The following is a 26,410-nucleotide window of genomic DNA, read 5'->3' as shown; positions in this document are numbered from 1 at the left end:
AGGGAGTAGGGGGGAGTGCTCTGTATATACCTATGGGAAAGGGAGGGAGAGGGGGGGTGCTCTGTATATACCTTTGGGAAAGGGAGGGAGAGGGGGGGTGCTCTGTATATACCTATGGGAAAGGTAGGGAGAGGGGGTGTAGCTCTGCATATGCCTATGGGGAAGAGGGGGGGGTGTAGCTCTGCATATACCTATGGGGAAGGGGGGGTGTAGCTCTGCATATACCTATGGGGAAGAGGGGGGGGGGTGTAGCTCTGCATATACCTATGGGAAAGAGAGGGGGGTGTAACTCTGCATATACCTATGGGAAAGAGGGGGTTACCTGGCTACCTACCTACCTGCTCTTTTACTGTGCAGGACACCAAGGAGGGCATTATTGCAGTTTGTGGGCCTATAGATGGGCAGATTGTGTATAGGAGAGGAGGGCACTAAAAAATGCAGAGTCTGACATGTTTTTCCTGCAGATGTTAAGAGATCCACATAGCGGTCTTATCCGGACGGAGAAGGAAAGAGGACGCCGCTGATCAGAAAAGACGTAATTGTGAGTCCCAAAATGTAACTGTAATCACTTATATGGTATACACATCCTGTGTACAGCTGATATCTACCGCCATATGGTCCTGTATATAATCACTTATAAGATTCTTTATAGTATACGGGTCTGTGTGTAGTGGTTTTATTCAGTACAGTATGGCGGTATTATCCAGTTATTGTGTGGTGGTATATATTTACTCCTTGTATACCAGTATAATTGGTCATTGAAATTTACCTACTTTAAAGTGTTTCTTACATACCGTATTTATCGGCGTATAACACGCACTTTTAAAACTTAAATTTAAGGCAAAAAGTCTGCCTGCGTGTTATACGCTGATAAATCTTATGGTCACTGATTTAAAGCGGCCGCAGCAGCGTCTGCTTGTTAAGTATTAACAGCATGGCCGCGGCCACTTTAAATCAGTGACCAGCGGCGCCTCCTCCCCGCTCTGTCACTTGTTTTCTCCCACACAATCCACAGGTACTGGTGTGGTGGATAGTGTGGGAGACGCTGATTAAAATGAGCCCTACCTTGTCCGTATCTGCCCTACCTTTTAATCAGCGTCTCCCGCACTATCCACCACACCAGTACCTGTGTATAGTGCGGGAGAACCTCCCCCCTCTCTCATCATTCCCCCTTTTCCTGCTTTTTATAGTTTTGTTTATTTTCCTTACCTGTCTGCGCTTCGGCAGGTCAGGTCAGGCGGAGGGTCTTGCAGGGTCAGTGAAGCAGATTAGTTATGTCCTCTGCCGGCTTCTCTGTGCGGCATCACTGACGTCACTTTTCATTTCCTGTAGTCGCCGCCGAAAAGTGACATCCCTGATGCCGCACAGAGAAGCCGGGAGAGGACGTAACTCATCTGCTTCACTGACCCCGCAAGACAGCCGAAGCGCAGACAAGTAAGGAAAGGGGAAGAGTGGTCTTCAAACTGCGGACCTCCAGATGTTACAAAACTACAACTCCCAGCATGCCCGGACAACAGTTGGCTGTCCGGGCATGCTGGGAGTTGTAGTTTTGCAACATCTGGAGGTCCGCAGGTTGAAGACCACTGGATGCCATAGGAGGAACATGATGGGGGGATGATGAGACAGGGGGAAATGATGAGGGGGGGGGGAGGGAATGATGGGGGGATGAGACAGGGGGAAATTATGAGGGGGGATAATGAGGGGGGAATGATGAGGGACATGATGAGACAGGGTGGGGAGATGATGAGGGGGAATGATGGGGGACATGATGAGACAGGGTGGGGGGATGATGAGACAGGGTGGGGGGATGATGAGGGGGAATGATGGGGGACGATGAGACAGGGAGGGGGGATGATGAGGGGGGAATGATGGGGGACATGATGAGAGAGGGTGGGGGATGATGAGGGGGGAGTGATGGGGGACATGATGAGAGAGGGTGGGGGATGATGAGGGTGGAATGATGGGGGACATGATGAGAGAGGGTGGGGGATGATGAGGGGGGAATGATGGGGGACATGATGAGACAGGGGGAAATGATGGTGGGGGGAGGCACTAAATGCTTAATGTCTGTATGACTAGTGGTGGTCTATGACAGGGGGGAATGATGAGACATGGGGGGATGATGAGACATGGGGGGGGGGTGATGAGACATGGGGGGTGGCGATGAGAGGTAAATGTGGCACAGGGACTGATAAAAGGGAAGGAATGATGTGGCACTGGAGGGGACGGGACCAAACTGAGGTGCAGAAGAAAACGAAGTTGGGGGGATGATGTGGCATTTAGTCCAAGTCATTTATTTAACATTTTATTTTTTTAACTTAAATATCCCTGTTAAAATGGGGGTGCGTGTTCTACACCAGTGCGTGTTATACGCTGATAAATACGGTATATAAATTAAAATTTATTGTGTGTGGGATTTGGTTGGAATAGGAGCGTGGCAGAAGATTGACGAGCTGCAGAGCCTAGCAGGGGCCCTTGCCTTTTTTTGGGTCCGGGTGCCCTGAGTGTTGTCAGTCCGCCCCTGGGGGGAGGGTGCCAAATGCTCTAGGTACGCCCCTGGGACTGTGTAAATGTAGGACTGTAGTAGAGTAAACTGTATAGAGATCTTAAATCCATTTTTATTGCCAAAAAGTGTTTTCATTATGCAAAAGTAGTACAATAACAAATGGGAGAAAATCAAGGGGCACTCACCAGGATAGTAGCAAAAGTTTAATTGCTTAGTGTAGTGTCACATAAAAGCTGGGAAACAACAATGCTGGTGGCCCTGGGACCCCCTCTATCTCCTGCGCGTCACCTCATGATCCGATGTACAGGGCAAACTCCGCTCCGTGCCAGATGACCGGCGACCACAGCCATCGCGCCCCCTTCATTCATGTCTATGGGAAGGGATGTGACGGCTGTGTAATAGACATGGATGGAGGGGGCATGGCATCAGGAACATGGAAACTCCAAGCTTCCGTGTTCAGCGCGTCTGCGGTGCCGGCCAAGAGATTGCGGGGGGTCCCTTTTGGATAGGGAATAAGATGTATAGGGGCAGAGTACCCCTTTAATGAAGTTATCTGCATAAGCTAGTATAATTTTTTTATATATATATCTTTATTGTGTTGAAAAGGGTTTTATCTATGGCAAAGTACAATTTCACTTTCATATTTGCTCACAGCAATAATCTGTTGGACTTTGAACCACTTTGATGTAAACGTCATAAATATAATCCTACAAGCTGTAAAAGTGCCCAACTCATAAAAAAAATATGGTAGTTGTGTTTGCATTAGGAAGCAGAATATGCTTCTTAAAATAATCACTGCACTAACAATGGGTAGGTTCTATTTAAGAATCCTTAAAGGGGTATTCCAGGAAAAAACTTTTTTATATGTATCAACTGGCTCCAGTAAATTACTTCTATTAAAAAATCTTAATCCTTTCAGTACTTATGAGCTTCTGAAGTTAAGGTTGTTCTTTTCTGTCTAAATCCTCTCTGATGACACCTGTCTCGGGAAATGCCCAGTTTAGAAGAGGTTTGCTATGGGGATTTGCTTCTAAACTGGGCGTTTCCTGAGACAGGTGTCATCAGAGAGGATTTTAGACAGAAAAGAACAACCTTTACTTCAGAAGCTCATAAGTACTGAAAGGATTAAGATTTTTTAATAGAAGTAATTTACAAATCTGTTTAACTTTCTGGAGCCAGTTGATATATAAAAAAAAGTTTTTTCCTGGAATACCCCTTTAAATGTGTAGCATCACAAGAAAAACCTTTGCATGGGCCGTATTAGTGCACAACATCCACTCAGACCCACCCTCTATGAGTAAGAGCAGAGAGACAGTTAATATCAGCTGCTCCCACACAATAAGTATGTTATGAGCTTGGTTCTGGTACTGTTTATATGTAATAAGCTTGGTTCTGGTACTATTTATCTACACTGCTCAAAAAAATAAAGGGAACACTTAAACAATACAATGTAACTCCAAGTCACTGACACTTCTGTGAAATCACACTGTCCACTCAGGAAGAACACTGATTGACGATCAATTTCACATGCTGTTGTGCAAATGGAACAGACAACAGGTGGAAATTATAGGCAATTTGCAAAACACCCCCAATAAAGGAGTGGTTCTGCAGGTGGTGACCACAGGCCACTTCTCAGTTCCTATGCTTCCTGGCTGATGTTTTGGTCACTTTTGAATGCTGGCAGTGCTTTCACTCTAGTGGTAGCATGAGACTGAGTCTACAACCCACACAAGTGGCTCAGGTAGTGCAGCTCATCCAGGATAGCACATCAATGCGAGCTGTGGCAAGAAGGTTTGTTGTGTCTGTCAGTGTAGTGTCCAGAGCATGAAGGCGCTACCAGGAGACAGGCCAGTACATCAGGAGACGTGGAGGGGGCAGTAGGTGGGCAACAACCCAGCAGCAGGACTGCTACCTCTGGCCACCCCCAGGACGAAGGACCGTACCGAAACATACTTTGGGGGGTCCCCAGGTTGTGTGTTGTATTTCAACTTGGTTCCATTCACCTCAGTGGAACTGAGCTGCAGAACCACACCCAACCTGGAGACAGACAGGGAACAATTTTTTTAAAGAAATTAGCTGTTTTTCTATTCCTGGATAACCCCTTTAATGGAGATGATTATATATATATACACACATACACATATGTGATGTCCTAGTACGGGATATAGTCCCGTACAGTTCCTAGGCCCTGTCAGGTTGAGTCCCTCTGTGTCCTAGGGGCCCTCCTGCAGTGTCTCCCCCATAATAATATATCTAATATATAGTGTTATGTGTGTTATGTATTAAAGGAGAACTACGGGATTGAAAATTTTATCCCCTATCATAAGGATAGGGGATAAGTTTCAGATCGCGGGGGGTCCGACCGCTGGGGCCCCCCATGATCTCCCGTACGGGGCCGCGGCTCTCTGCATAGAGAGCGCGTGTCGACCACCGCACGAGGCGGCAGATGACAAGCGCCCTCCATTTACTCCATTTACTGCTATGGGAGAGCCGAAGCGCTGCCTTCGGCAATTTCCGGCTCTCCCATAGCAGTGTATGGAGGGGGCGTGTCAGCCGCTGCTTCGTGCGGTGGTCAACACGCCCTCTCTAACCAGAGAGCCGGGGGCCCCAGCGGTCGGACCCCCCGCGATCTAAAACTTATCTCCTATCCTTAGGAAAGGGGATACATTTTTCAATCCCGTAATGCTACCGTTAACCCTGACCTGGTCTTGGACTATTATTGCCCTGCCTAACCTTGGGATAGCGGTACTACAGTTCGGGTAATTACCGGGAAAACCACGCCCTGTCGTCACGAACATTTAAGGGTTCATAACACCTGCCCCTGTGCTACAACATTTGCCCCATACACCTCACCTTTGCACCCCGTGGCTCACCACACATACACACACAAACACACACATGTACATGCTATTGGATTTTGCCACAAATTAGTTTTATTATTAACATATATATATATATATATATATATATATATATATATTTTTTTTTTATTTATTTTTTTTTTGCAAGATTAACCCTAGTACAGTAGTTCTGATGATGTCGGGATCTGGCCGTGTGTATATAGTTTTTGAAATATTAAGCCCTCCAGGAGTGGAGGAGTTATTTTTGGCAGAAAATCTATTTGCTGCTGCTGACATTGTTGTGTTTGCCTAGTCTTTAATAATATTTGGTATTGCACTTTAATGGTTAAAGGAGTAGTCCAGTATTGGAAAACTTATCCCCTAACTTAAGGATAAGTGACACGCTTTCCGCAATATCTCTATGGGAGAGCCGGAAAGCTGCCTTCGGCCATAGCGCTGTATTGATGGGGCGTGTCGGCCGCCACTTCGTGCTGTCGTTGACACCCGCTATCTGGCCGGATAGCTGGGGCCTTGTACGGGAAATCACTTAGGATATGGGATACGTTTTCTGTACTACTGCTAGAAGTTTTACTGTACTTCTAATCTATCTCTCAGAAGGAGAGCCGCGGTGCTGGGTGGGAGATTGTTGGGGGTCCCAGCAGTCGGACCCCCCGCGATCTGACACTTATCCCCTATGTTTAGGATAGGGGGATAATTTTTATCTATCCTAGAGATCTCCTTTAACCCAGTACAGATACCGCTACAGAGTCCTCTCCTGGCATCACAGATACTCGACCTCGTCACCACATATGATTTTTAGCAAAGGAGAAAACAATAGAGATTGGAAGGTTGGGGACTACTGGCGTATACTGCAAAATCTCATGTTTTCCAGCAATGTAAGGGTGCATGCACACTACGTTTCTTAAGATACGGGACCGTATACGGCTGGGGAGAGGGGGGCGGAGAGTCGGGGGCGGGGCAACCGCACGCTGCCGTATGCGGTCCTGTATCTAATGTATTTCAATGAGCGACCGGAGTGAAACGCTGCCTCCGGTTGGCTCCGTTTTGGCCCGTATACGGTTTCCCGACTGGATAGAGATGAGCGAACTTACAGTAAATTCGATTCGTCACGGACTTCTCGGCTCGGCAGTTGCTGACTTTTCCTGCATAAATTAGTTCAGCCTTCAGGTGCTCCGGTGGGCTGGAAAAGGTGGATACAGTCCTAGGAGACTCTTTCCTAGGACTGTATCCACCTTTTCCAGCCCACCGGAGCACCGGAAAGCTGAACTAATTTATGCAGGAAAAGTCAGCAACCGCCGAGCTGAGAAGTTCGTGACGAATCGAATTTACTGCAAGTTCGCTCATCTCTACGACTGGACCTTCAAACGTAGTCAACAGCGTTTTTAGGTCCGGTCGGGAAACCGTACACGGGGCAAAACGGAGCCGACCGGAGGCAGCGTTTCACTCCGGTCGCCCATTGAAATACATTAGATAGGGGACCGCATACGGCAGCGTGCGGTTGCCCCGCCCCCCTCTCCCCAGCTGTATACGGTCCCGTATCTTAAGAAACATAGTGTGAATGCACCCTAACAAATGTATTTATACAGAGCAACAGAATAGAAATGTGTAAAAAAAACAACAAAAAAAAAAAACAATATAGAATCAATAGTATTAAAATAAAAATAAAAAATCTTTAAAAAACAGAATTTTTTGGTAGCCTCAAAGATGCCAAATAATATTAATCATGATCTTATAGTTTAAAAGAGTGGTCTCCAAACGGTAGCCCTGTAAACTGTTGCAAAACTACAACTCCCAGCATGCCCGGACAGCCGTTGGCTGTCCGGGCATGCTGGGAGTTGTAGTTTTGCATCCACTGGGGGGCCACAGTTTTGAGGCCGCTGTATCTAGACTATAAATAGAGATAGGAGTGAATAAATCAGTACTTACGGGATTGTAAATGGGCGCGAATGCTGCCATGTGTTGTTTCTGGTCGTGCGCAGGAATAAGTGAGAAAAGTTTCGTTTCTAAGGGGGAAGTAGGGAATGACTAAAAGAAAACAGGAAGTACAGTACAGAGGTCATAGGGAGGTGTATTATGTACTGTAGGTGTAAGTATTTATCTTATGCAAACAATCTCTAAAATGGTACGGCTAACTTTCGACTTCACCATTGCATTTTCCTGTATTTTTTTTTTCTTGCCTTTTTTTTGTCGTTTTTGTCTTTGAGTGGAAATTGCATTTTTGGCACCTTTGATGTTTTTATTCAAAATTTGTTGGGTACCAAAGAAAATAAAAAATAAAAATGCAGTAGGGATGGCAAAAAATTTATTTTACGAAATGTATAGTTTTATAATGAAATTGTAATACAAAATGTAGATAGGGGCCATTTAAAAGTAAAAATAATATTTTTTGTTATAATTAATTTTGTAAAACTTTTTATTTGTAATGTATTTTAATAATGTGTGTGTGTGTGTGTTTTTACCTTTTTTTTTTCTTTATTGAATTTTTTTTTTGTGTAGTACTACTTCTTCCATCATCAGTGACATAGCTATAGAAGTCACAAAGGGCCTGCAGCGTACCCCGATTTTGGACGGCCGCAGCCCCCGAACGGAAGGTCGCAGGGACTCGGTAACCAAAGATTGCTCTTAAAGGGCCACACACGTGGTTAAAGCGGCACTCGGTGTGACCGGTTTGCGTCAGTTACTGTTCCTTGTAGGAAGGTCCCACCGACTAGTTTGAGGGCTCATCTGAAAGGTCTGATTGGGGCCCCACAAGCGGTTCGACACCTTTGTGTGGCCACGGAACAGAAGGTCGCACGGACTGGGGTCCCCTGAAAGGTCTATATCTCCTCTACCACCCCTAAAAATGTGGGGACCCTAGCCCAAAAGGGGGCCACACCAGTAGTCCCAGACTTTGGCCAGACGCCGTTCGAGATCGGAAGGTTTGATTGACTAGCTTAAGGTCCCCTGAATCTGATGAATCTCCTCTGTCTCCCCTGCAAATTTGGGGACCCTAGCCCATAAGGGGGCAACTGTGTGTGACTTCCAGGGGGGTGGGCACTTTTTTAGCAAAATTGTTGCTGGAAAAGGTGCGCCCGAGGCCTGGAGGAGTTGACGTCTTTCACCGGTGACCGCTAGGTTCCCAGAGTCAACCTGCAGGTCACCTGGTTAGCTGGTGCTCTCTGGGTAACAAACACATCATGTGAACAATAGGTAAGTAGAAGAAAAGACAAGTGCACTCACCACTTCATATGCTTCATCTATATTTATTGTTCCATTTGGGATACAAAGACACAGGTGCAGTGAGACGACAAAGACGCGGTGTTTAGCGGGCTACGGAACCATTCGGCACAGACTTGTGCTTCTTTAGGCCCCTTACTATGTCATAGGTGGAAAGGTTTGTTTAAAAAGGCCCCCACCGGAAGGGGTAACCTAGGTAACATGTATACAAAGATCCAATACCTAGACAGAAAACACCTGTACTAAGTACAAAACATCAAACAGGGAGTTTTAAAAACATATACATGTAAAAACAACATCTTAACCTCATGAGAAACACTGGATAGAGGTTCCGGGTTGCAAATCTAAAACATTATAGATATCTTTACAAACACGCACTGAGCTCATTGCGATCATTTAGACCAAGTGGTCCTGTTGCGTTTATATAAGCAATCCAGAATGCTTCCTTACGCAATAACTTCGATTCTTTATCTGCAAACCTAACTGACTTCTCGACTCTTTCAATGGCTCCAAATCTCAGTGTATCAGGGAGACCACCATTCATATCATGTATGTGACCTATCAGCCGGGAGGCTCCTACACCTGTCCTTAAGGAACGAAGGTGTTCGCTCACAAGGTGGAACAGCGGTCTTATGGTTTTACCGACATAGAAAGAAACGCATCAACAAATGAGGACATACACAGTAAAATTGTCGTCTCCCTGCACCTGTGTCTTTGTATCCCAAATGGAACAATAAATATAGATGAAGCATATGAAGTGGTGAGTGCACTTGTCTTTTCTTCTACTTACCTATTGTACAGTGAACTGCACCTATTACAAGTTTGGCACCACCGATATCTGTGCTCCGGACAGTCAAGCTGCATTATTGTGTCTTATGAGATTGGTTCAATAAGTGTGTGAAGCAGCGATGCCAGGTCATTTTCTTTCTTTACACCATTATTACATCATGTGAACACATTTTCATGTGACTAATTCAGAGGTCCTTAATACATAACACACATAACACTATACACTATATATAAATTACTATGGGGGAGACACTACAGGAGAGCCCCTAGGACACAGAAGGACTCAACCTGAAGGGGCCTAAGTACTGTACTGGACTATATCCCGTACTGGGACATCACATAACTTTTATTTAATTCATTAAAAATTAATTCAATACATTTACATAATTATTATAAATGGATCTGGTGTATGATGATCACTTAACCACGATACAAAAAATAAAGTGATAATCATACACCAGTTCCATGTATATGAATTATGTATAATTTCGAGAGAAATTGCACTACAAATTTTGGGGGGCTTTTTCTCCTTTTACCCCTTATGAAAAGGAAAAGTTGGGGTCTACACCAGCCTGTTAGTGTAAAAAAATTTTTTTTTACACTAACATGCTGGTGTTGCCCTTTACCTTTTATTTTCACAAGAGGTAAAAGGAAAAAAAGACCCACAAAATTTGTAACGCAATTTCTCCTGAGTACAGAAATACCACATATCTAGGTGTAAAATGCTCTGCGGGCACACAACAAGGCTCAGGAGTGAGAGCACACTATGTACATTTGAGGCCTAAATTGGTGATTTGCACAGGGGTGGCTGATTTTACAGCGGTTCTGACATAAACCCAAAAAAATAAATACCCATACATTTTGGAAGCTACACCCCTCACGGAATGTAACAAGGGGTACAGTGAGCATTTATGCCCCACAGGTGTCTGACAGATTTTTTGGAACAGTGGTCCGTGAAAATGAAAAATTTAATTTTTTTGTTTGCACAGCCCACTGTTCCAAAGATTTGTCAAACACCAGTAGAGTGTAAATGCTCACTGCACCCCTTATTAAATTCTGTAAGGGGTGTAGTTTCCAAAATGGGGTCACATGTGGGGGGGGGGTCCACTGTTCTGGCACCACGGGGGGCTTTGTAAACGCACATGGCCCCCGACTTCCATTCCAAACAAATTATCTCTCTAAAAGCTCAGTGACGCTCCACCTCTTCTGAGCATTGTAGTTCGCTCGTAGTGCACTTGACGTCCAAACATGGGGCATTTCCATACTCAGAAGAAATGGGGTTACAAATTTTGGGGGGCATTTTCTCCTTTTACCCCTTGTAAAAAAGTAAAATTTGGGGAAAAACCTGCATTTTAGTGAAATTTTTTTTTTTTTCATTTACACATCCGACTTTAACAAAAAGTTGTCAAACACCTGTGGGGTATTAAGGCTCACTGTACCCCTTGTTACGTTCCTTGAGGGGTGTAGTTTCCATAATAGTGTGCGATGTGGGGGGGGGGGGGGTTGCTGTCCTGGCACCATAGGGGCTTCCTAAATGGGACATGCCCCCCAAAAACCATTTCAGAAAAACTCACTCTCCAAAATCCCATTGTTGCTCCTTCGCTTCTGAGCCCTCTAGTGCACCCGCCGAACACTTGACATACACATATGAGGTATTTTCTTACTCGAGAGAAATTGGGTTACAAATTTTGAGAGGATTTTTTTCCTTTTACCCCTTGTAAAAATTCAAAAACTGGGTCTACAAGAACATGCGCGTGTAAACAATGAAGATTTTGAATTTTCTCCTTCACTTTGCTGCTATTCCTGTGAAACACCTAAAGGGTTAACACACTTAATGAATGTCATTTTGAATACTTTGAGGGGTGCAGTTTTTGTAATGGGGTAATTTATGGGGTATTTCTAACCAGAAAACCCTTCAAATCAACTTCAAACCTGAACTGGTCCCTGAAAAATTTTTATTTTGAAAATTTTGCGAAAAATTGGAAAATTGCTGCTGAACTTTGAAGCCCTCTGATGTCTTCCAAAAGTAAAAACATGTCAACTTTATGATGCAATCATAAAGTAGACATATTGTATATGTGAATCAATATATAATTTATTTGGAATATCTATTTTCCTTAAAAGCAGAGAGCTTCAAAGTTAGAAAAATGCAAAATTTTCCATGAAATTTTGGAATTTTTCACCAAGAAATGATGCAAGTATGGACAAAAATTTACCACTAACATAAAGTAGAATATGTCACGAAAAAACTATCTCGGAATCAAATTTATAAGTAAAAGCATTCCAGAGCTATTAATGCTTAAAGTGACAGTGGTCAGATTTGCAAAAAATGCTCCCGTCCTTAGGGTTATAATGGGCTCCGTCCCCAAGGGGTTAAGGTATTATGCGCTGTTCCACTGGATTTAGGGGATTTAGTTGCGGTCCAGTAGTCACGCTAGCTTTAGCGGGGGTTAGTTAGAACTCATGGTTTAGTTCAGCTGAGGCCGGTAGGTTTTCAGGCTTAGCATGTCTTTGCAAGTTGCGCAGATCCGTCCTGCTAGTCCGGCATCCACGAGAGCAGCAACCCAAGAGATAATTGGCTACAGCTCCCTTTTATGGGCAGGGGCTGGACTAGAGCTAATTGGTCCAATACTTGTGTCAATCACCATTACAAAGGATTATGGACCCAAGGACCTCCAAAGGTCCTCTAACATACCATAGAGGATATTAGTGTTGCTTGCGAATATTCGCAATGCAAATTTTATTCGCGAATATTGCATATTCGCGAATATTCGTGAATATAGCACTATATATTCGTAATTACGAATATTGTTTTTTTTTTTTTTTCACAGTACACATCACAGAGATCATCCCTCTCTGCTTCCAGCTTGTGTGGTGTAAAGAAGGCTCTAATACTACTGTGTGAGACTGGCGTACGAATTTTCACATTTGGGGAAAATTTGCATATGCAAATTTTCACTTATGCAAATTTTCGCATATGCTAATTTCCTCACATGCAAATGTTCATTTATGCTAATTTTAGGATAACGCAAATTTTCGCTTATGCGAATTTTCACATATGCGAAAATATTACGCGAATATTACGAATATGCGCATTTAGCGAATATATGATGAATATTCGGCCATATATTCGCAAAATATCGCAAATTCGAATATGGCCTATACTGCTCAACACTAGAGGATATTAACATGGTCACATGACTGAAGGTCCTGTGACGCTAATAAGGTAAGTATACTAACATTATATTAAATATATATTATTACTAAATATATACATATATCAACATTATAGAATTAGAGTAGAGGAGTGGCGACTAGGGGCTGTCCCACCTGGGGGACCCTACCTGAGCGTAGTGTAGTTACTCTGACTTTGGGGACCACCCCACTAGGTACGGTATGCAATACGATACCGGGACACCACATAACCAAGGAAGGTACCAGTGATCATGTGACTGATAGGGTGACCTATGGGACCCCTCCAGAGTCTCCCCTATATAAACTAAGGGAGGAGCTAGTTCAGTCTCTTGAGTTCCAGTCTTATCTGAGCTACAGTAAAGTCAAGACCTGAAGAGAGTGTCTGGTGTCCTGAGGAGACCCAAGGCCGACCACGCAGCCACACTTCTACCAACCAAGTGTCCCACAAGTGAAAGTCAAAACCTGGTAAGCTACATACGGGGTGAAGTCAGTCATGTCAAGTCAGTCAAGATCAGTCTGTATACAGACAGTATGGGCCTTCAGCAAATTCTCCAGATCCACTATAGGTCCCAGCGAGCCCTGCGGTCTCTGAAGTCACTGGTCACCTCCTTGGGCCTAACTGAGCTGTCAAGACTGTTACACCTGTCTACCTCAGTAAAGCTGCCGTTGTTCTGTAACTTGGAGTCAGAGTCATTATTTGCCCCCGTGCCTAGCCCAGAATCCAGCGGCCATACCTCAGGTGGTGTAGAGGTTAAACCACGCCCTGATGTCATGAACACAATGGGTTAATGCCATCTGCCCCTAGGGAAATAACATTTACCCTCACCCCAGATATATATGGGGGAAGTTTATCAAAACCTGTGTAGAGGAAGAGTGATGCAGTTTCCTATTGCAGCCAACAAGATTCCTTCCTTAAAGGGGTATTCCAGGCAAAAACGTTTTTTTAATATATCAACTGGCTCCGGAAAGTTAAACAGATTTGTAAATTACTTCTATTAAAAAATCTTAATCCTTCCAATAGTTATTAGCTTCTGAAGTTTTCTGTCTAACTGCTCAATGATGATGTCATGTCCCGGGAGCTGTGCATGATGGGAGAATATCCCCATAGGAACTGCACAGCTCCCGGGACACGAGTCATCAGAAAGCAGTTAGACAGAAAACAACAACTCAACTTCAGAAGCTAATAACTATTGGAAGGATTAAGATTTTTTAATAGAAGTAATTTACAAATCTGTTTAACTTTCCGGAGCCAGTTGATATATATAAAAAAAAGTTTTTGCCTGGAATACCCCTTTAACCCCTTAAGGACACAGGACGTAAATGTACGTCCTGGTGAGGTGGTACTTAACGCACCAGGACGTACATTTACGTCCTGTGCATAACCGCGGGCATCGGAGCGATGCCCGTGTCATGCGCGGCTGATCCCGGCTGCTGATCGCAGCCAGGGACCCGCCGGCAATGGCCGACGCCCTCGATCTCGCGGGCGTCCGCCATTAACCCCTCAGGTGCCGGGATCAATACAGATCCCGGCATCTGCGGCAGTTCGCGATTTAAATGAACGATCGGATCGCCCGCAGTGCTGCTGCGGGGATCCGATCATTCAGAACGCCGGACGGAGGTCCCCTCTCCTGCCTCCGTCCGGCTCCCGGCGTCTCCTGCTCTGGTCTGGGATCGAGCAGACCAGAACAGGAGATCACCGAAAACACTGATCTGTTCTATGTCCTATACATAGAACAGATCAGTATTAGCAATCATGGTATTGCTATGAATAGTCCCCTATGGGGACTATTCAAGTGTAAAAAAAAAATGTAAAAAAATGTAAAAGTAAAAGTTAAAAAAAAGTGTAAAATCCCCTCCCCCAATAAAAAAGTAAAACGTCCGTTTTTTCCTATTTTACCCCCAAAAAGCGTAAAAAACATTTTTTATAGACATATTTGGTATCGCCGCGTGCGTAAATGTCCGAACTATTAAAATAAAATGTTAATGATCCCGTACGGTTAACGGCGTGAACGAAAAAAAAAAAAAGTCCAAAATTCCTACTTTTTAAATACATTTTATTTAAAAAAAAATTATAAAAAATGTATTAAAAGTTTTTTATATGCAAATGTGGTATAAAAAAAAAGTACAGATCATGGCGCAAAAAATTAGCCCCCATACCGCCGCTTATACTGAAAAATAAAAAAGTTATAGGTCATCAAAATAAAGGGATTATAAACGTAATAATTTGGTTAAAAAGTTTGTGATTTTTTTTAAGCGCAACAATAATATAAAAGTATATAATAATGGGTATCATTTTAATCGTATTGACCCTCAGAATAAAGAACACACGTCATTTTTACCATAAATGGTACGGCGTGAAAACGAAACCTTCCAAAATTAGCAAAATTGCGTTTTTCGTTTTCATTTCCCCACAAAAATAGTGTTTTTTGGTTGCGCCATACATTTTATGATATAATGAGTGATGTCATTACAAAGGACAACTGGTCGCGCAAAAAACAAGCCCTCATACTAGTCTGTGGATGAAAATATAAAAGAGTTATGATTTTTAGAAGGCGAGGAGGAAAAAATGAAAACGTAAAAATTTAATTGTCTGAGTCCTTAAGGCCAAAATGGGCTGAGTCCTTAAGGGGTTAATTGTTTATAAGGCCTCTGAAAGATGTAAAACAAATCTGATTGATTACTATGAGCAACTTCCACACTTCTCCTCTACAGGTTTTGATAAATCCTCCCATAGTGTGTAGCAGGATCATCTTAAGGGGCACAGTATTTAAACTGAAGGAGAACACTGTGTGGTAGCATTATATCTAGGGGCACAGTGTGGTAGGGTTATATTCAGGGGCACATTATATGGCAGTATTATATTTAAGAGCACAGTATGTGCCAGTATTATATTTAGGAGTATAGTATGTGGCAAGGTTACATTCAAGGACACGGTGTGCGGCAGAGTTATGCTAAGGGAGCGTCTGGGCACACTAGGAGTTGTAGTTGTGGTTGAGAAGCACTAAAGTGAGAAGAATATGTTGTCATTCTATGAAGGACCAGAAGGGGGCACTATGCTCATATAAATATGTCACCTGCACCTCAGCGTCACTTATAGAAGGTGTCTTATATCTCAACATAGATTAGATCATTTGTTTATTTCATTGCAGGCCCATTTTGAGCAGACCTTACCCTTTTTGTCAGGCACAGGGGAGAGAAAGGGTCCTTTAATGGACCCTTTTAAGCATCTCCTTTGATCATATCTGCCTTTGACTGCTTGAATCATTGGGACATACCATCTCGTTACCTTTACTTCCTCCCATCTGGCTCCTGTTATTTAGACTGTGAAGGACGCCAACTCCTGGAAATGTAACCATTTAATATTTGGATGTCAGGATTACCGCAATCCCCTTTATGTGGAATTTATGGCTCCTAGGATTGAATGTGATTAAAATAAATAAATAAAGCTGCAAATACAGTGAAAAAGCTTAAAGGCTTGCATTGAGGGGGCGGGGTGTGACGTCACATGGGGCGGAGCCGTGATGTTACGATACTCCGGCCCCGTGATTGTGATTCATCAAACCCAGAGTGATGTTCGCTCCGGAGGCTGATTATAGCGGGGTGCTGCATGAGAGATTGCAGGGGTCCCCAGTGGCAAGACTCCGCGATCCGGCATCTTATCCCCTATCCCTTGGATAGTGGATAAGATGTCTTAGGGCCGGAGTACCGCTTTAAGCATGGATGGGATAGGTATAAGGCTATCCTTCATATAAGACAGTGCCAGGGACTATTCATAGTATTCAGAATATTGGGCGGACTAGATGGGCCAAATAGTTCTTATCTGCCAGTGCATTCTATGTTTCTAGGCTGGAAGCATGAACTGTGCCACCCTAATGAACTGTGCCACTGCTCCCCTTACGAACTGTGCCACTGCTCCACCAATGAACTGTGCCCTGCTAATTAACTGTGCCACTACTCCCCTAATGAACTGTGCCACTACTCCCCTAATGAACTGTGCCATTGCCTCACTAATGAACTGTGCCCCTGCTTCACTAATGAACTGTGCCCCATAATTAACTGTGCCCCTGCTCCACTAATGAACTGTGCCCCTGCTCCACTAATGAACTGTGCCCCTGCTTCACTAATGAACTGTGCCCCTGCTCCACTAATGAACTGTGCCCCTGCTTCACTAATGAACTGTGCCCCTGCTCCACTAATGAACTGTGCCCCTGCCTCACTAATGAACTGTGACCCTGCTTCACTAATGAACTGTGCCCCTGCTTCCCTAATGAACTGTGCCCCTGCTTCACTAATGAACTGTGCCCCTGCTTCACTAATGAACTGTGCCCCTGCTTCACTAATGAACTGTGCCCCTGCCTCACTAATGAACTGTGCCCCATAATGAACTGTGCCCCTGCCTCACTAATGAACTGTGCCCCTGCTCCACTAATTTGTCTGGTTTCTTTTTCCTGTACACGAAACTGTAAACTACCACAGTTTTTGGTCCAGGTGAAAAACCGTATGTAAACCGTATATGTTTTTTTTGTTTAACATGGGAGTCAATGTGACCCGTACAGAACCGTATGTGTATACGGTTCCATCTGGTTTTCACCGTACGGTTTTTGACACCAACATTTTTTTTTTCTTGGAATTTCAATCAAACAAGTGAAACGTTATTCATAATGGAGTAAAAAGTTAAAAACGTATTCGTTTTTTTTCTTAAAAACTGAGGCAACCGGACATCATTTTTTTCAAACCGTATGCGGTTTAAAATTTGTACAAAGGTTTTGATACAGTACCGCTGGGTCATGGGGATATTATCACCGAATGAATGTCAAAAAGAACATACTACTGAAATATACAATACATAAAATAACTCAAATGTATACCGTATTTATCGGCGTATAACACGCACTTTTTAGGCTAAAATTTTTAGCCTAAAGTCTGTGTGCGTGTTATACGCCGATACACCCCCAGGAAAGGCAGGGGGAGAGAGGCCGTCGCTGCCCGCTTCTCTCCCCCTGCCTTTCCTGGGGTCTAGAGCGCTGCTGTCGGCCCTTTTCACCCCCTGGTTATCGGCGCCGCTGCCCGTTCTGTCCCCCTGACTATCGGTGCCGGCGCCGATAGCCAGGGGGAGAGAAGCGGCGCCGACAGCCAGGGGGAGAGAAGGGGCAGCGGCACCCATTGCCCCGTTGCCTCCCCCCATCCCCGGTGGCATAATTACCTGAGTCGGGTCCGCGCTGCTCCAGGCCTCCGTCGTGCGTCCCCGGCGTCGTTGCTATGCGCTGAACGGCGCGGCGCATGACGTCAGAGCGCCGCGCCATGCAGAGCAACGACGCTGGGGACGCACGACGGAGGCCTGGAGCAGCGCGGACCCGACTCAGGTAATTATGCCACCGGGGATGGGGGGAGGCAACGGGGCAGCGGCGCCGACAATGGGTGCCGCTGCCCCTTCTCTCCCCCTGGCTATCGGCGCCGGCACCGATAGTCAGGGGGACAGAACGGGCAGCGGCGCCGATAACCAGGGGGTGAAAAGGGCCGACAGCAGCGCTCTAGACCCCAGGAAAGGCAGGGGGAGAGAAGCGGGCAGCGACGGCCTCTCTCCCCCTGCCTTTCCTGGGGGTATATCGGGGTATACACGCGCACACACGCACCCTCATTTTATCATGGATATTTGGGTAAAAAACTTTTTTTACCCAAATATCCTTGGTAAAATGAGGGTGCGTGTTATAGGCCGGTGCGTGGTATACCCCGATAAATACGGTACTTGTTGTTAAAACAAGCTTTAAACTTTTAAATAGTTCTATTGTATTTACTAGATATGAGCGAACTTACAGTAAATTCGATTCGTCACGAACTTCTCGGCTCGGCAGTTGATGACTTATCCTGCATAAATGAGTTCAGCTTTCAGGTGCTCCGGTGGGCTGGAAAAGGTGGATACATTCCTAGGAAAGAGTCTCCTAGGACTGTATCCACCTTTTCCAGCCCACCGGAGCACCGGAAAGCTGAACTCATTAATGCAGGAAAAGTCATCAACTGCCGAGCCGAGAAGTTTGTGAGGAATTGAATTTACTGTAAGTTCACTCATCTCTAATATTTACAAGGAATTTAACTATAACAGAGATAAACAAGCATTAGGCATGGCCGAGTAGTAGATCAGATGAAGGTCAAATGATCAGTAGACATGGGCGGATGTACCGTGTACCATGTTCATAAATGGAACTGATGGGCACAATTAGAGGCAACAAAGCCTCAAAGCAGCAAATATATAGGTATCGTGCATTGGTTATTTTAAGCTATTTTTTGTCTTTTGGCAAAAAATCATTTGGTGGGGGTGCCCAGCAAAAAAAATTTTCCAAGGGGTACCCGAAGCTGAAAAAGGTTGGGAAACAATGGCCTTACAATTTACATTCTATACCAGTGGTCTCCAACCTGCGGACCTCCAGATGTTGCAAAACTACAACTCCCAGCATGCTGGGAGTTGTAGTTTTGCAACATCTGGAGGTCCGCAGGTTGGAGACCACTGTTCTATACAATATCTAGCGGCACAGGGTAAATCGCCATGTAACCATTGAAGCCAGTTCCATTCCGTTCCTTCAAAGTTGGGGAACAGTACCATCTATTGGCAAGTTCATGCCACTGCACAGTAAGATCACAAGATGTTCCTTTTTTTTTTTTTTAGCTCTCACTAACCACTTCCAATGATTAATACATTTTCCCATAAAAAATAATAAACACCACAATCTCCAAATCACATGTAAGTTATATATATATATATATATATATATATATATATATATATGTGTGTAATTTTATGTCTGATACTTGTCTTTGTTTGTACCCCATAATTGTAAGCGTTGCGGAATCTGTAGGCGCTATATATAAAAAAAAAAAAAAAAAATATATATATATATATATATATATATATATATACATATATACATACAGCATCTTCCACTAAGTACAAAAATAAAAAGAACCTCGGGTAGGATTTGTAATCACTACCTCCTGTTTTGGTAATAGGCAAAATAGTAACATAACCCATTACACTACAATGTGATTGCTTAAATATTCAGCTGAACTTTGTAATAGGCCTAACATCCAGCGCACGTTAAAGAAAATAAAGTAAAAAAAATCACAAAGCTACAACTTTAGAATCTGGACTCTAAAGTTCAACAGATAATATACAGTCATGTCATAAATGTTGGCACCCCTGAAATTTTTCTAGAAAACTGAGTATTTCTCACAGAAAAGGATTGCAGTAACACATGTTTTACTATACATATGTTTATTCCCTTTGTGTGTATTGGAAGTAAACCAGAAAAAGAGAGGAAAAAAAAGCAAATTGGACATAATGTCACCAAACTCCAAAAATGGACTGGACAAAATTATTGGCACCCTTTCAAAATTGTGGGAAAATAAGATTGTTTCAAGCATGTGATGCTCCTTTAAACTCACCTGGGGCAAGTAACAGGTGTGGGCAATGTAAAAATCATACCTGAAAGCAGATAAAAAGGAGAGAAGTTCACTTAGTCTTTGCATTGTTTGTCTGCGTGTGCCACACTAAGCATGGACAACATGAAGAGGAGAAGGGAACAATCAACAATCTCAAGGTTACAAGTCCGTCTCCAGAGATCTAGATTTGCCTTTGTCCACAGTGCGCAACATTATCAAGAAGTTTGCAACCCATGGCACTGTAGCTAATCTCCTTGGGCGTGGACGTAAGAGAAAAAATGAAGAAAGGTATCAACGCACAATAGTCTGGATAGTGGATAAGCAGCCCCAAACAAGTTCCAAAGATATGCAAGCTGTCCTGCAGGCTCAGGGAGCATCAGTGTCAGCGCAAACTATCTGTCGACATTTAAATGAAATGAAACGCTATGGAGGAGACCCAGGAGGACCCCACTGCTGACACAGAGACATAGAAAAGCAAGGCTACATTTTGCCAAAATGAACGTGAGTAAGCCAAAATCCTTCTGGGAAAATGTCTTTTGGACAAATAAGACCAAGATAGAGCTTTTTGGTAAAGCACATCATTCTACTGTTTACTGAAAACGGAATGAGACCTACAAAGAAAAGAACACAGTACCTACAGTGAAATATGGTGGAGGGTCAATGATGTTTTGGGGTTGTTTTGCTGCCTCTTGCACTGGGGGCCTTGAATGTGTACAAGGCATAATTAAATCTGAGGATTACCAACAAATTTGCGTCCGAGATCCAGCAGGACAATGACCCCAAACATACATCAAAAAGCCCCCAGAAATGGATGACAACAAAGCACTGGAGAGTTCTGAAGTGACAGCAATGAGTCCAGATCTAAATCCCATTGATCACCTGTGGAGAGATCTTAAAATTACTGTTGGGAAAAGGCGCCTTCCAATAAGAGAGACCTGGAGCAGTTTGTAAAGGAAGAGTGGTCCAATATTCCGGCTGAGAGGTGTAAGAAGCTTATTGATGGTTATAGGAAAACACTGATTTCAGTTATTTTTTTCCAAAAGGTGTGCAACCAAATATTAAGTTAAGGGTGCCAATAATTTTGTCCAGCCCATTTTTGGAGTTTGGTGACATTATGTCCAATTTTTTCCTCTCTTTTTTTGGTTTAGTTCCAATACACACAAAGGGAATAAACATGTGTATAGCAAAACATGTGTTACTGCAATCCTTTTCTGTGGGAAATACTTCACTTCAAAAATTTCAGGGGTGCCAACATTTACGGCCATGACTTGTATGTATCTATTAGCTACGTAGATTACAGTGCTGCTGTATGCAGAGACTCACAGATGACATCTTCTCTGATCAGTTGTTCACTTTCCTCTTTCTTCTCCATCTGGCCCAGACCATCATGACGTTTTCTTCCAGTCACAACTCTTTGCCACAGAATCTGCAATACAAACATTTTAGGCTGTGCACTTTTCTAGCATTACATCCCCTTTTCCCCACCTATAGGGTCCCAAACGGTAATAATTCTGCCGTTTAGCATAGTAAAACAGTAAAGTGGGTAGGTAAGTGGGTTGGTGGGGATGGAAAGGTCAGGTGAGAATGCCTCCATACTCCCCCACAGACAGGGCCTCTAGCCTCACCCAAATGCCATTAGCTTTCCCCACAAACAAAATTTCTACCTGACTCCCACCGACCACCCACAAATGCTTCCAGACTCAAGTTCCGAAAGGATAACATAAGAAAGAAAGCCTCAGGCAACTCAGGTCCCATTAGTTCCAGTCTGGCGTGAGCCCTAACACAGGATTTCTAAGTTTGTTAGCTCCAAAGTTTTATCCAAGTTATTCAGTCAAGTTCAGACCAGTCTAAAGTATATTTCAGCTGAACAAGAAGCTAGTGAGCATGGACTACAAGTCCCATAATGCCTTGAACTGTGATTCTTAAAGCATCCTTGGTGAACATTTCATTAATTACTGAACTGTTCCTGTTTAACCTGCAAGTTCCTAAAGTTGAAGTAGTTTCCGTAACCCTGCATATGTGGTCTTTATTGCATCAGCGCTTGGCCCAGGAAGCTGCTATCCTTGGAGTGTGGAGGTTAACACTACCCTGGCGTCACAAACTCTATTTTAGTCACAACACTCCATGAGTCTAGTGTATATCCAGAGTATAGTGTATAGTTGAAGAGAGGTGACGAGGAGTGTAGAAGGGTGTAGGGAGGCATGCATTGGTACAGAGGGGCGTAAAGGGGTAACAGAGGAGTGTGCATGGGTGACAGAGGGGTATAGAGGGATGTACATGGATGACAGAGAGAGTATGTAGAGGGGTAAAATGAGTGTAGAGTGTGACAGCTTTGTACAGGGGGGAAAGAGATGTGTACAAGGGTGACATAGGAGTGTAAAGGAGTGTGCATGTGTTGTGTCCCAGCACCAAAGGCTGTCCTGTGGCTTCAGACCTGCAGCACAGGTGTTGGGCCCACTGAGAGACTTATTGCTGTGCTAATTATGTCTCAGCACTTTGACAAGAGTTAATATATTTTTTATAATAATTTTATCTTCTGTTATCTTCTGTATGTTATTTATGTGTTACTGTGACTTTAAGCAGAGGAACAGTGTATCCCATGTCACCATGCCTGCCAATGGGAACCCCTAAATTCTAGCCCATATAGTGTAGTTGGGGGGAGGAGTTGCCCCAGATCAGTCTGAGCATCAGTGTGGTAAAGGTGTAAGGTGTGTTGTGTGTTCTAAGGGAAGGCCCAGATCAAATCCACTTTATCCGGTTATTCTGCAAGGATCGCACATACGGTGAAAGTTCATGCCCTGGCGGAGGAAGCTACAAGACCTTGACAGAACCCAGCTACCAGGATCATTCTTCAAGTCTCTCAAGTCAGTATCAATTTATTGGGTAATGGCACCACTGGGGGGAGAGAGGGGTGTAGAAAGGTGAAGGGGGGCTGTAGATGGGTGTACAGGGGTGACAGAGGGGCATATAGGGGTGAGAGGATACCCAGAAAAAAAGAGCCGGAGCATCCCCATCCCATCCCTATGTGGTGCCATGAGTGGGTCAGAGGAGAGCAGGCCATTGTGCATTCATCCAATGAGTGTTCGGGAGGGAAGTTTAAAAAAAAACTTCCATCTTTCCTTACAGGCCAGAAGAAGCTCGAGCACCGAGCGAAACAGAGTCTGTCGCCAGACAGTGAATGCCCCCCACTGTGATCCCTCTCCCACCTTTTGTATCTACCTTTTATATGTGAGTATGAAATAAAGAAATTACCCTGGAAAAGAAGTTTTTGGTGAGTTTGCCGACTTTTTCTACCATTCCTCTTTGCTTCAAGATTTGTGATTCACTATTCATAGTCAGAGCACCACCAATACTTCGGGGAACACTCCTACACGTCCCATAGTCCAGTAACGTGAGAATATCAGCAGCAGTGCCGGACATTACACTCTTTGTTTGAATTTTTTTTTTGCAAATGTTTAATGTATATTGGATACAATGTAGTACCCCCAGATTAACCCCCTCCCCCCAGTAGGCAGGTAGTACCCCTAGATTAACCCCCTCCCCCAGTAGGCAGGTGGTACCCCTAGATTAACCCCCTCTCCCAGTAGGCATGTAGCACCCCCACATTAACCCCCTCCCCCCAGTAGGCAGGTAGTACCCCCCGTACCCCAGGAGGGGGTTCATCTGGGGGTGCTACCTTCCTACTGGGGGAAGAGGGGGTTAATCTTGGGGCACTACCTTCCTACAGGGCGGGGGGTGGGGGTTAATCTGGGGGTACAACCTTCCTACTGAATGTTTAATGTATATTGGATACAATGTAGTACCCCCAGATTAACCCCCTCCCCCCAGTAGGCAGGTATTACCCCCAGATTACCCCCTCCCAGTAGGCAGGTAGTACACCAGATTAATCCCCTCCCCCCAGTAGGCAGGTAGTACCCCCAGATTAACCCCCCCCCCCCCAGTAGGCAGGTAGTACCCCCTGTACCCAAGGATGGGGTTCATCTGGGGGTGCTACCTTCCTACTGGGGGGGGAGAGGGTTAATCTGGGGGTACTACCTGACTACTGGGGAGGCCCAGATTAACCCCCCCCCCCCCCAGTAGGCAGGTAGTACCCCCTGTACCCAAGGATGGGGTTCATCTGGGGGTGCTACCTTCCTACTGGGGGGGGAGAGGGTTAATCTGGGGGTACTACCTGACTACTGGGGAGGCCCAGATTAACCCCCTCCCCCCAGTAGGCAGGTAGTAGCCCCAGATTAACCCCCTCCTCCCCCAGTAGGAAGGTAGTACCCCAGATTAATCCCCCCCCCAGTAGGCAAGTAGTTAGGGGTACTCACTGTCAGAGTCACTGAGATGTAACTAACGCCGTGCGCCGCGCACAGTCACGTGACGGGCTTAGAAACATAAAATAATATCGCCACTCCATATTAATTCTGCAGTGACTAAATAATACCACCATAATGTAAGGAAATAAAAGCCACTATACACAGACCAGTATCACTAATAACACCACAATACAAGGGACATATAATTCCGCCACACCATGACCACTACCATTACCACTGCCTAACACTGCTATATTGTTATTGAATAAAAAACACTATACAAAAGATCAATAACCCCTATATAGGAGTAGATTTGAGCTGTACACAGGGGCTGCAGACCATATAAGTCATTATAGATACATACTCACAGGGGCGTCTTCTCTGATCGGAGTCGTTCACTTTTCTCTTTCTTCTCCATCTGTCCTGGGTCATCATGAAGACGTCTCCCGATCACAACTCGTCTTCACCGAATCTGCCAGACAAACATTTTAGGCTTCTCACTACAGGACTTTGTATAAAATCCTCACCTCTATACAAACCCCCTATATGTATTACACTGCCCCATATAGTAGTCCCTTCTGTGCCCCTGTATAGTATTACGCCCCAACATTGTCCTCATACATTATAATGCCCCCTCACATGGCCCCACACATAATAATGCCCCCTGACATGGCCCCTTCACACAGCTCCATGGAAAAACGAAAAACACCACTCACCTCTGCCTCGTTCCCCCGCTGCTCCTGCAGCTCCACTTCTCTCAGCCTCAGCAGAGCCGCTGCCGCACAGGAAGTCCGGGCTGGAGTGACAGGACAGAGTTGGCGGCTCCTTCCTGTCACATCAGCCGCCGCAGCCGAGCGCACGCTCAATACTGTGTGCGTCTTAAAGGAACACTCAGTGTTGGCTGTGGTTGCTCAGGGATTCGGGGCAGGTGTCCCGAATCCGTGGTCGCCCCTTTCACCTCCTGGCTCAGTCGGAGGGGATGTGATTTGACCCGCAGGTGAATGGTTCAGTTATGCACATGCAGGGACTGTGCCAGCATCGGTCCCAGCATGTGCATAACTGAACCATTCACCTGCGGGTCCCATCACATCCCCTCCGACTGAGCCAGGAGGTGAAAGGGGCGACCACGGATTCGGTACCCCCCTGATGGCGGCCCTGGGGTCGGGGCACAAAAAGGAGCTGGAGGCAGCGACTTCAGTCTCTGCCTCCCGCTCCAGGCAGGCTCTTGCACTGCTGGCCCGGCAGGCCGACAGGGCGAGCTGCCTGCTGAAAGGGATAGCGAAGGAGGACAGGCAAACACCGGCTCTGCTTCGGGGCTCTGGGCCATCTCGGGGCCCCAAGCAATTGCTTGGTTTGCCTGTCCTCTTGCGACGGGCCTGCTGGGACCCCACACAATTTCCTGAATGGGGCCCAAGCTCTCCCTGCTGCAGAGAACAGCGTGTCACACTTCATACATTATCTATGGGAGTGCCAGAGAGTACAGCACTTGTGTGTCTTCGGTGCACCTGTGGTGGCCCAGTACAGGAGTTGCACCCATGTTCCCTTGCTGTCCTGTTTGGTGGACTCTATAGCCCACATTTATCATTGTCTTTAGACAGTTTTTTGTGTCTAAAAAAGGGGCAAAAAAGGAGCAAGCAGGGTTTTTTGTGCCTTTTTTTGCGCCTTTTGGTTTACACATTTTTGCTGATTTTGAGTTGCAATCCACTAACAAGACGCGCCGTCCGCACTGATCAGGCCCACACTAGCCAGGGGACAGTTGGAGCAGCCGAGCCAGCCAGCAACCAGTCTGCACCAGTCAGCCAGGTACAGAGAAAAAGCAGTAGCACCACCATCATCCAGCAGGCGGGGGGGGGTGCTGGTGGATGATGGGGGTGCTATTTCTGGGGGAGGTGTTGCTGGTCACGGTGGATGATGGGGGTGCTATTTCTGGGGGGAGGTGTTGCTGGTGGATGATGAGGCTGCACCCCATCATCCACCAGCACCCCCCCAGCAGTAGCATCCCCATCATGCACCAGCACCCGCCCCCCCCCCCAGCAGTAGCACTCCTATCATCAACCAGCACCCCCCCAGCAGTAGCACCCCCCAGCAGTAACACCCCCATCATCCAC

The 26,410-nt window shown here is 45.2% G+C and overlaps 1 protein-coding gene across 4 annotated transcripts in view; it reads right to left on the bottom strand.

The window, feature by feature from the left end:
- Window positions 1-25,279, bottom strand: part of LOC130290728 (galectin-9-like) — a 48,296-nt gene extending 23,017 nt beyond the window's left edge. The window contains exons 1-4 of one of the 4 annotated variants that reach the window (XM_056538758.1): window positions 25,019-25,279; window positions 24,667-24,774; window positions 21,325-21,427; window positions 15,843-15,907 (exon numbers count right to left, since the gene is read on the bottom strand). In XM_056538758.1, coding sequence (XP_056394733.1) covers window positions 15,843-15,869 — 27 coding nt within the window. In that variant the 5' untranslated portion in view covers window positions 15,870-15,907; window positions 21,325-21,427; window positions 24,667-24,774; window positions 25,019-25,279. Of the gene's footprint in view, window positions 1-7,293; window positions 7,380-15,842; window positions 15,965-21,324; window positions 21,428-24,666; window positions 24,775-25,018 lie in introns of those variants that run through there. The other 3 variants (XM_056538759.1, XM_056538756.1, XM_056538757.1) reach the window with 3 other exon arrangements.
- Between the last annotated feature and the right edge of the window lie 1,131 nt (window positions 25,280-26,410).

This window comes from Hyla sarda, chromosome 9, assembly GCF_029499605.1.
Source record: "Hyla sarda isolate aHylSar1 chromosome 9, aHylSar1.hap1, whole genome shotgun sequence".
Classification (NCBI taxonomy): Eukaryota; Metazoa; Chordata; class Amphibia; order Anura; family Hylidae; genus Hyla; species Hyla sarda.
The sequence above is the reverse complement of the archived record's forward strand: the minus strand, read 5'-3'. Positions and strand labels throughout refer to the sequence as shown.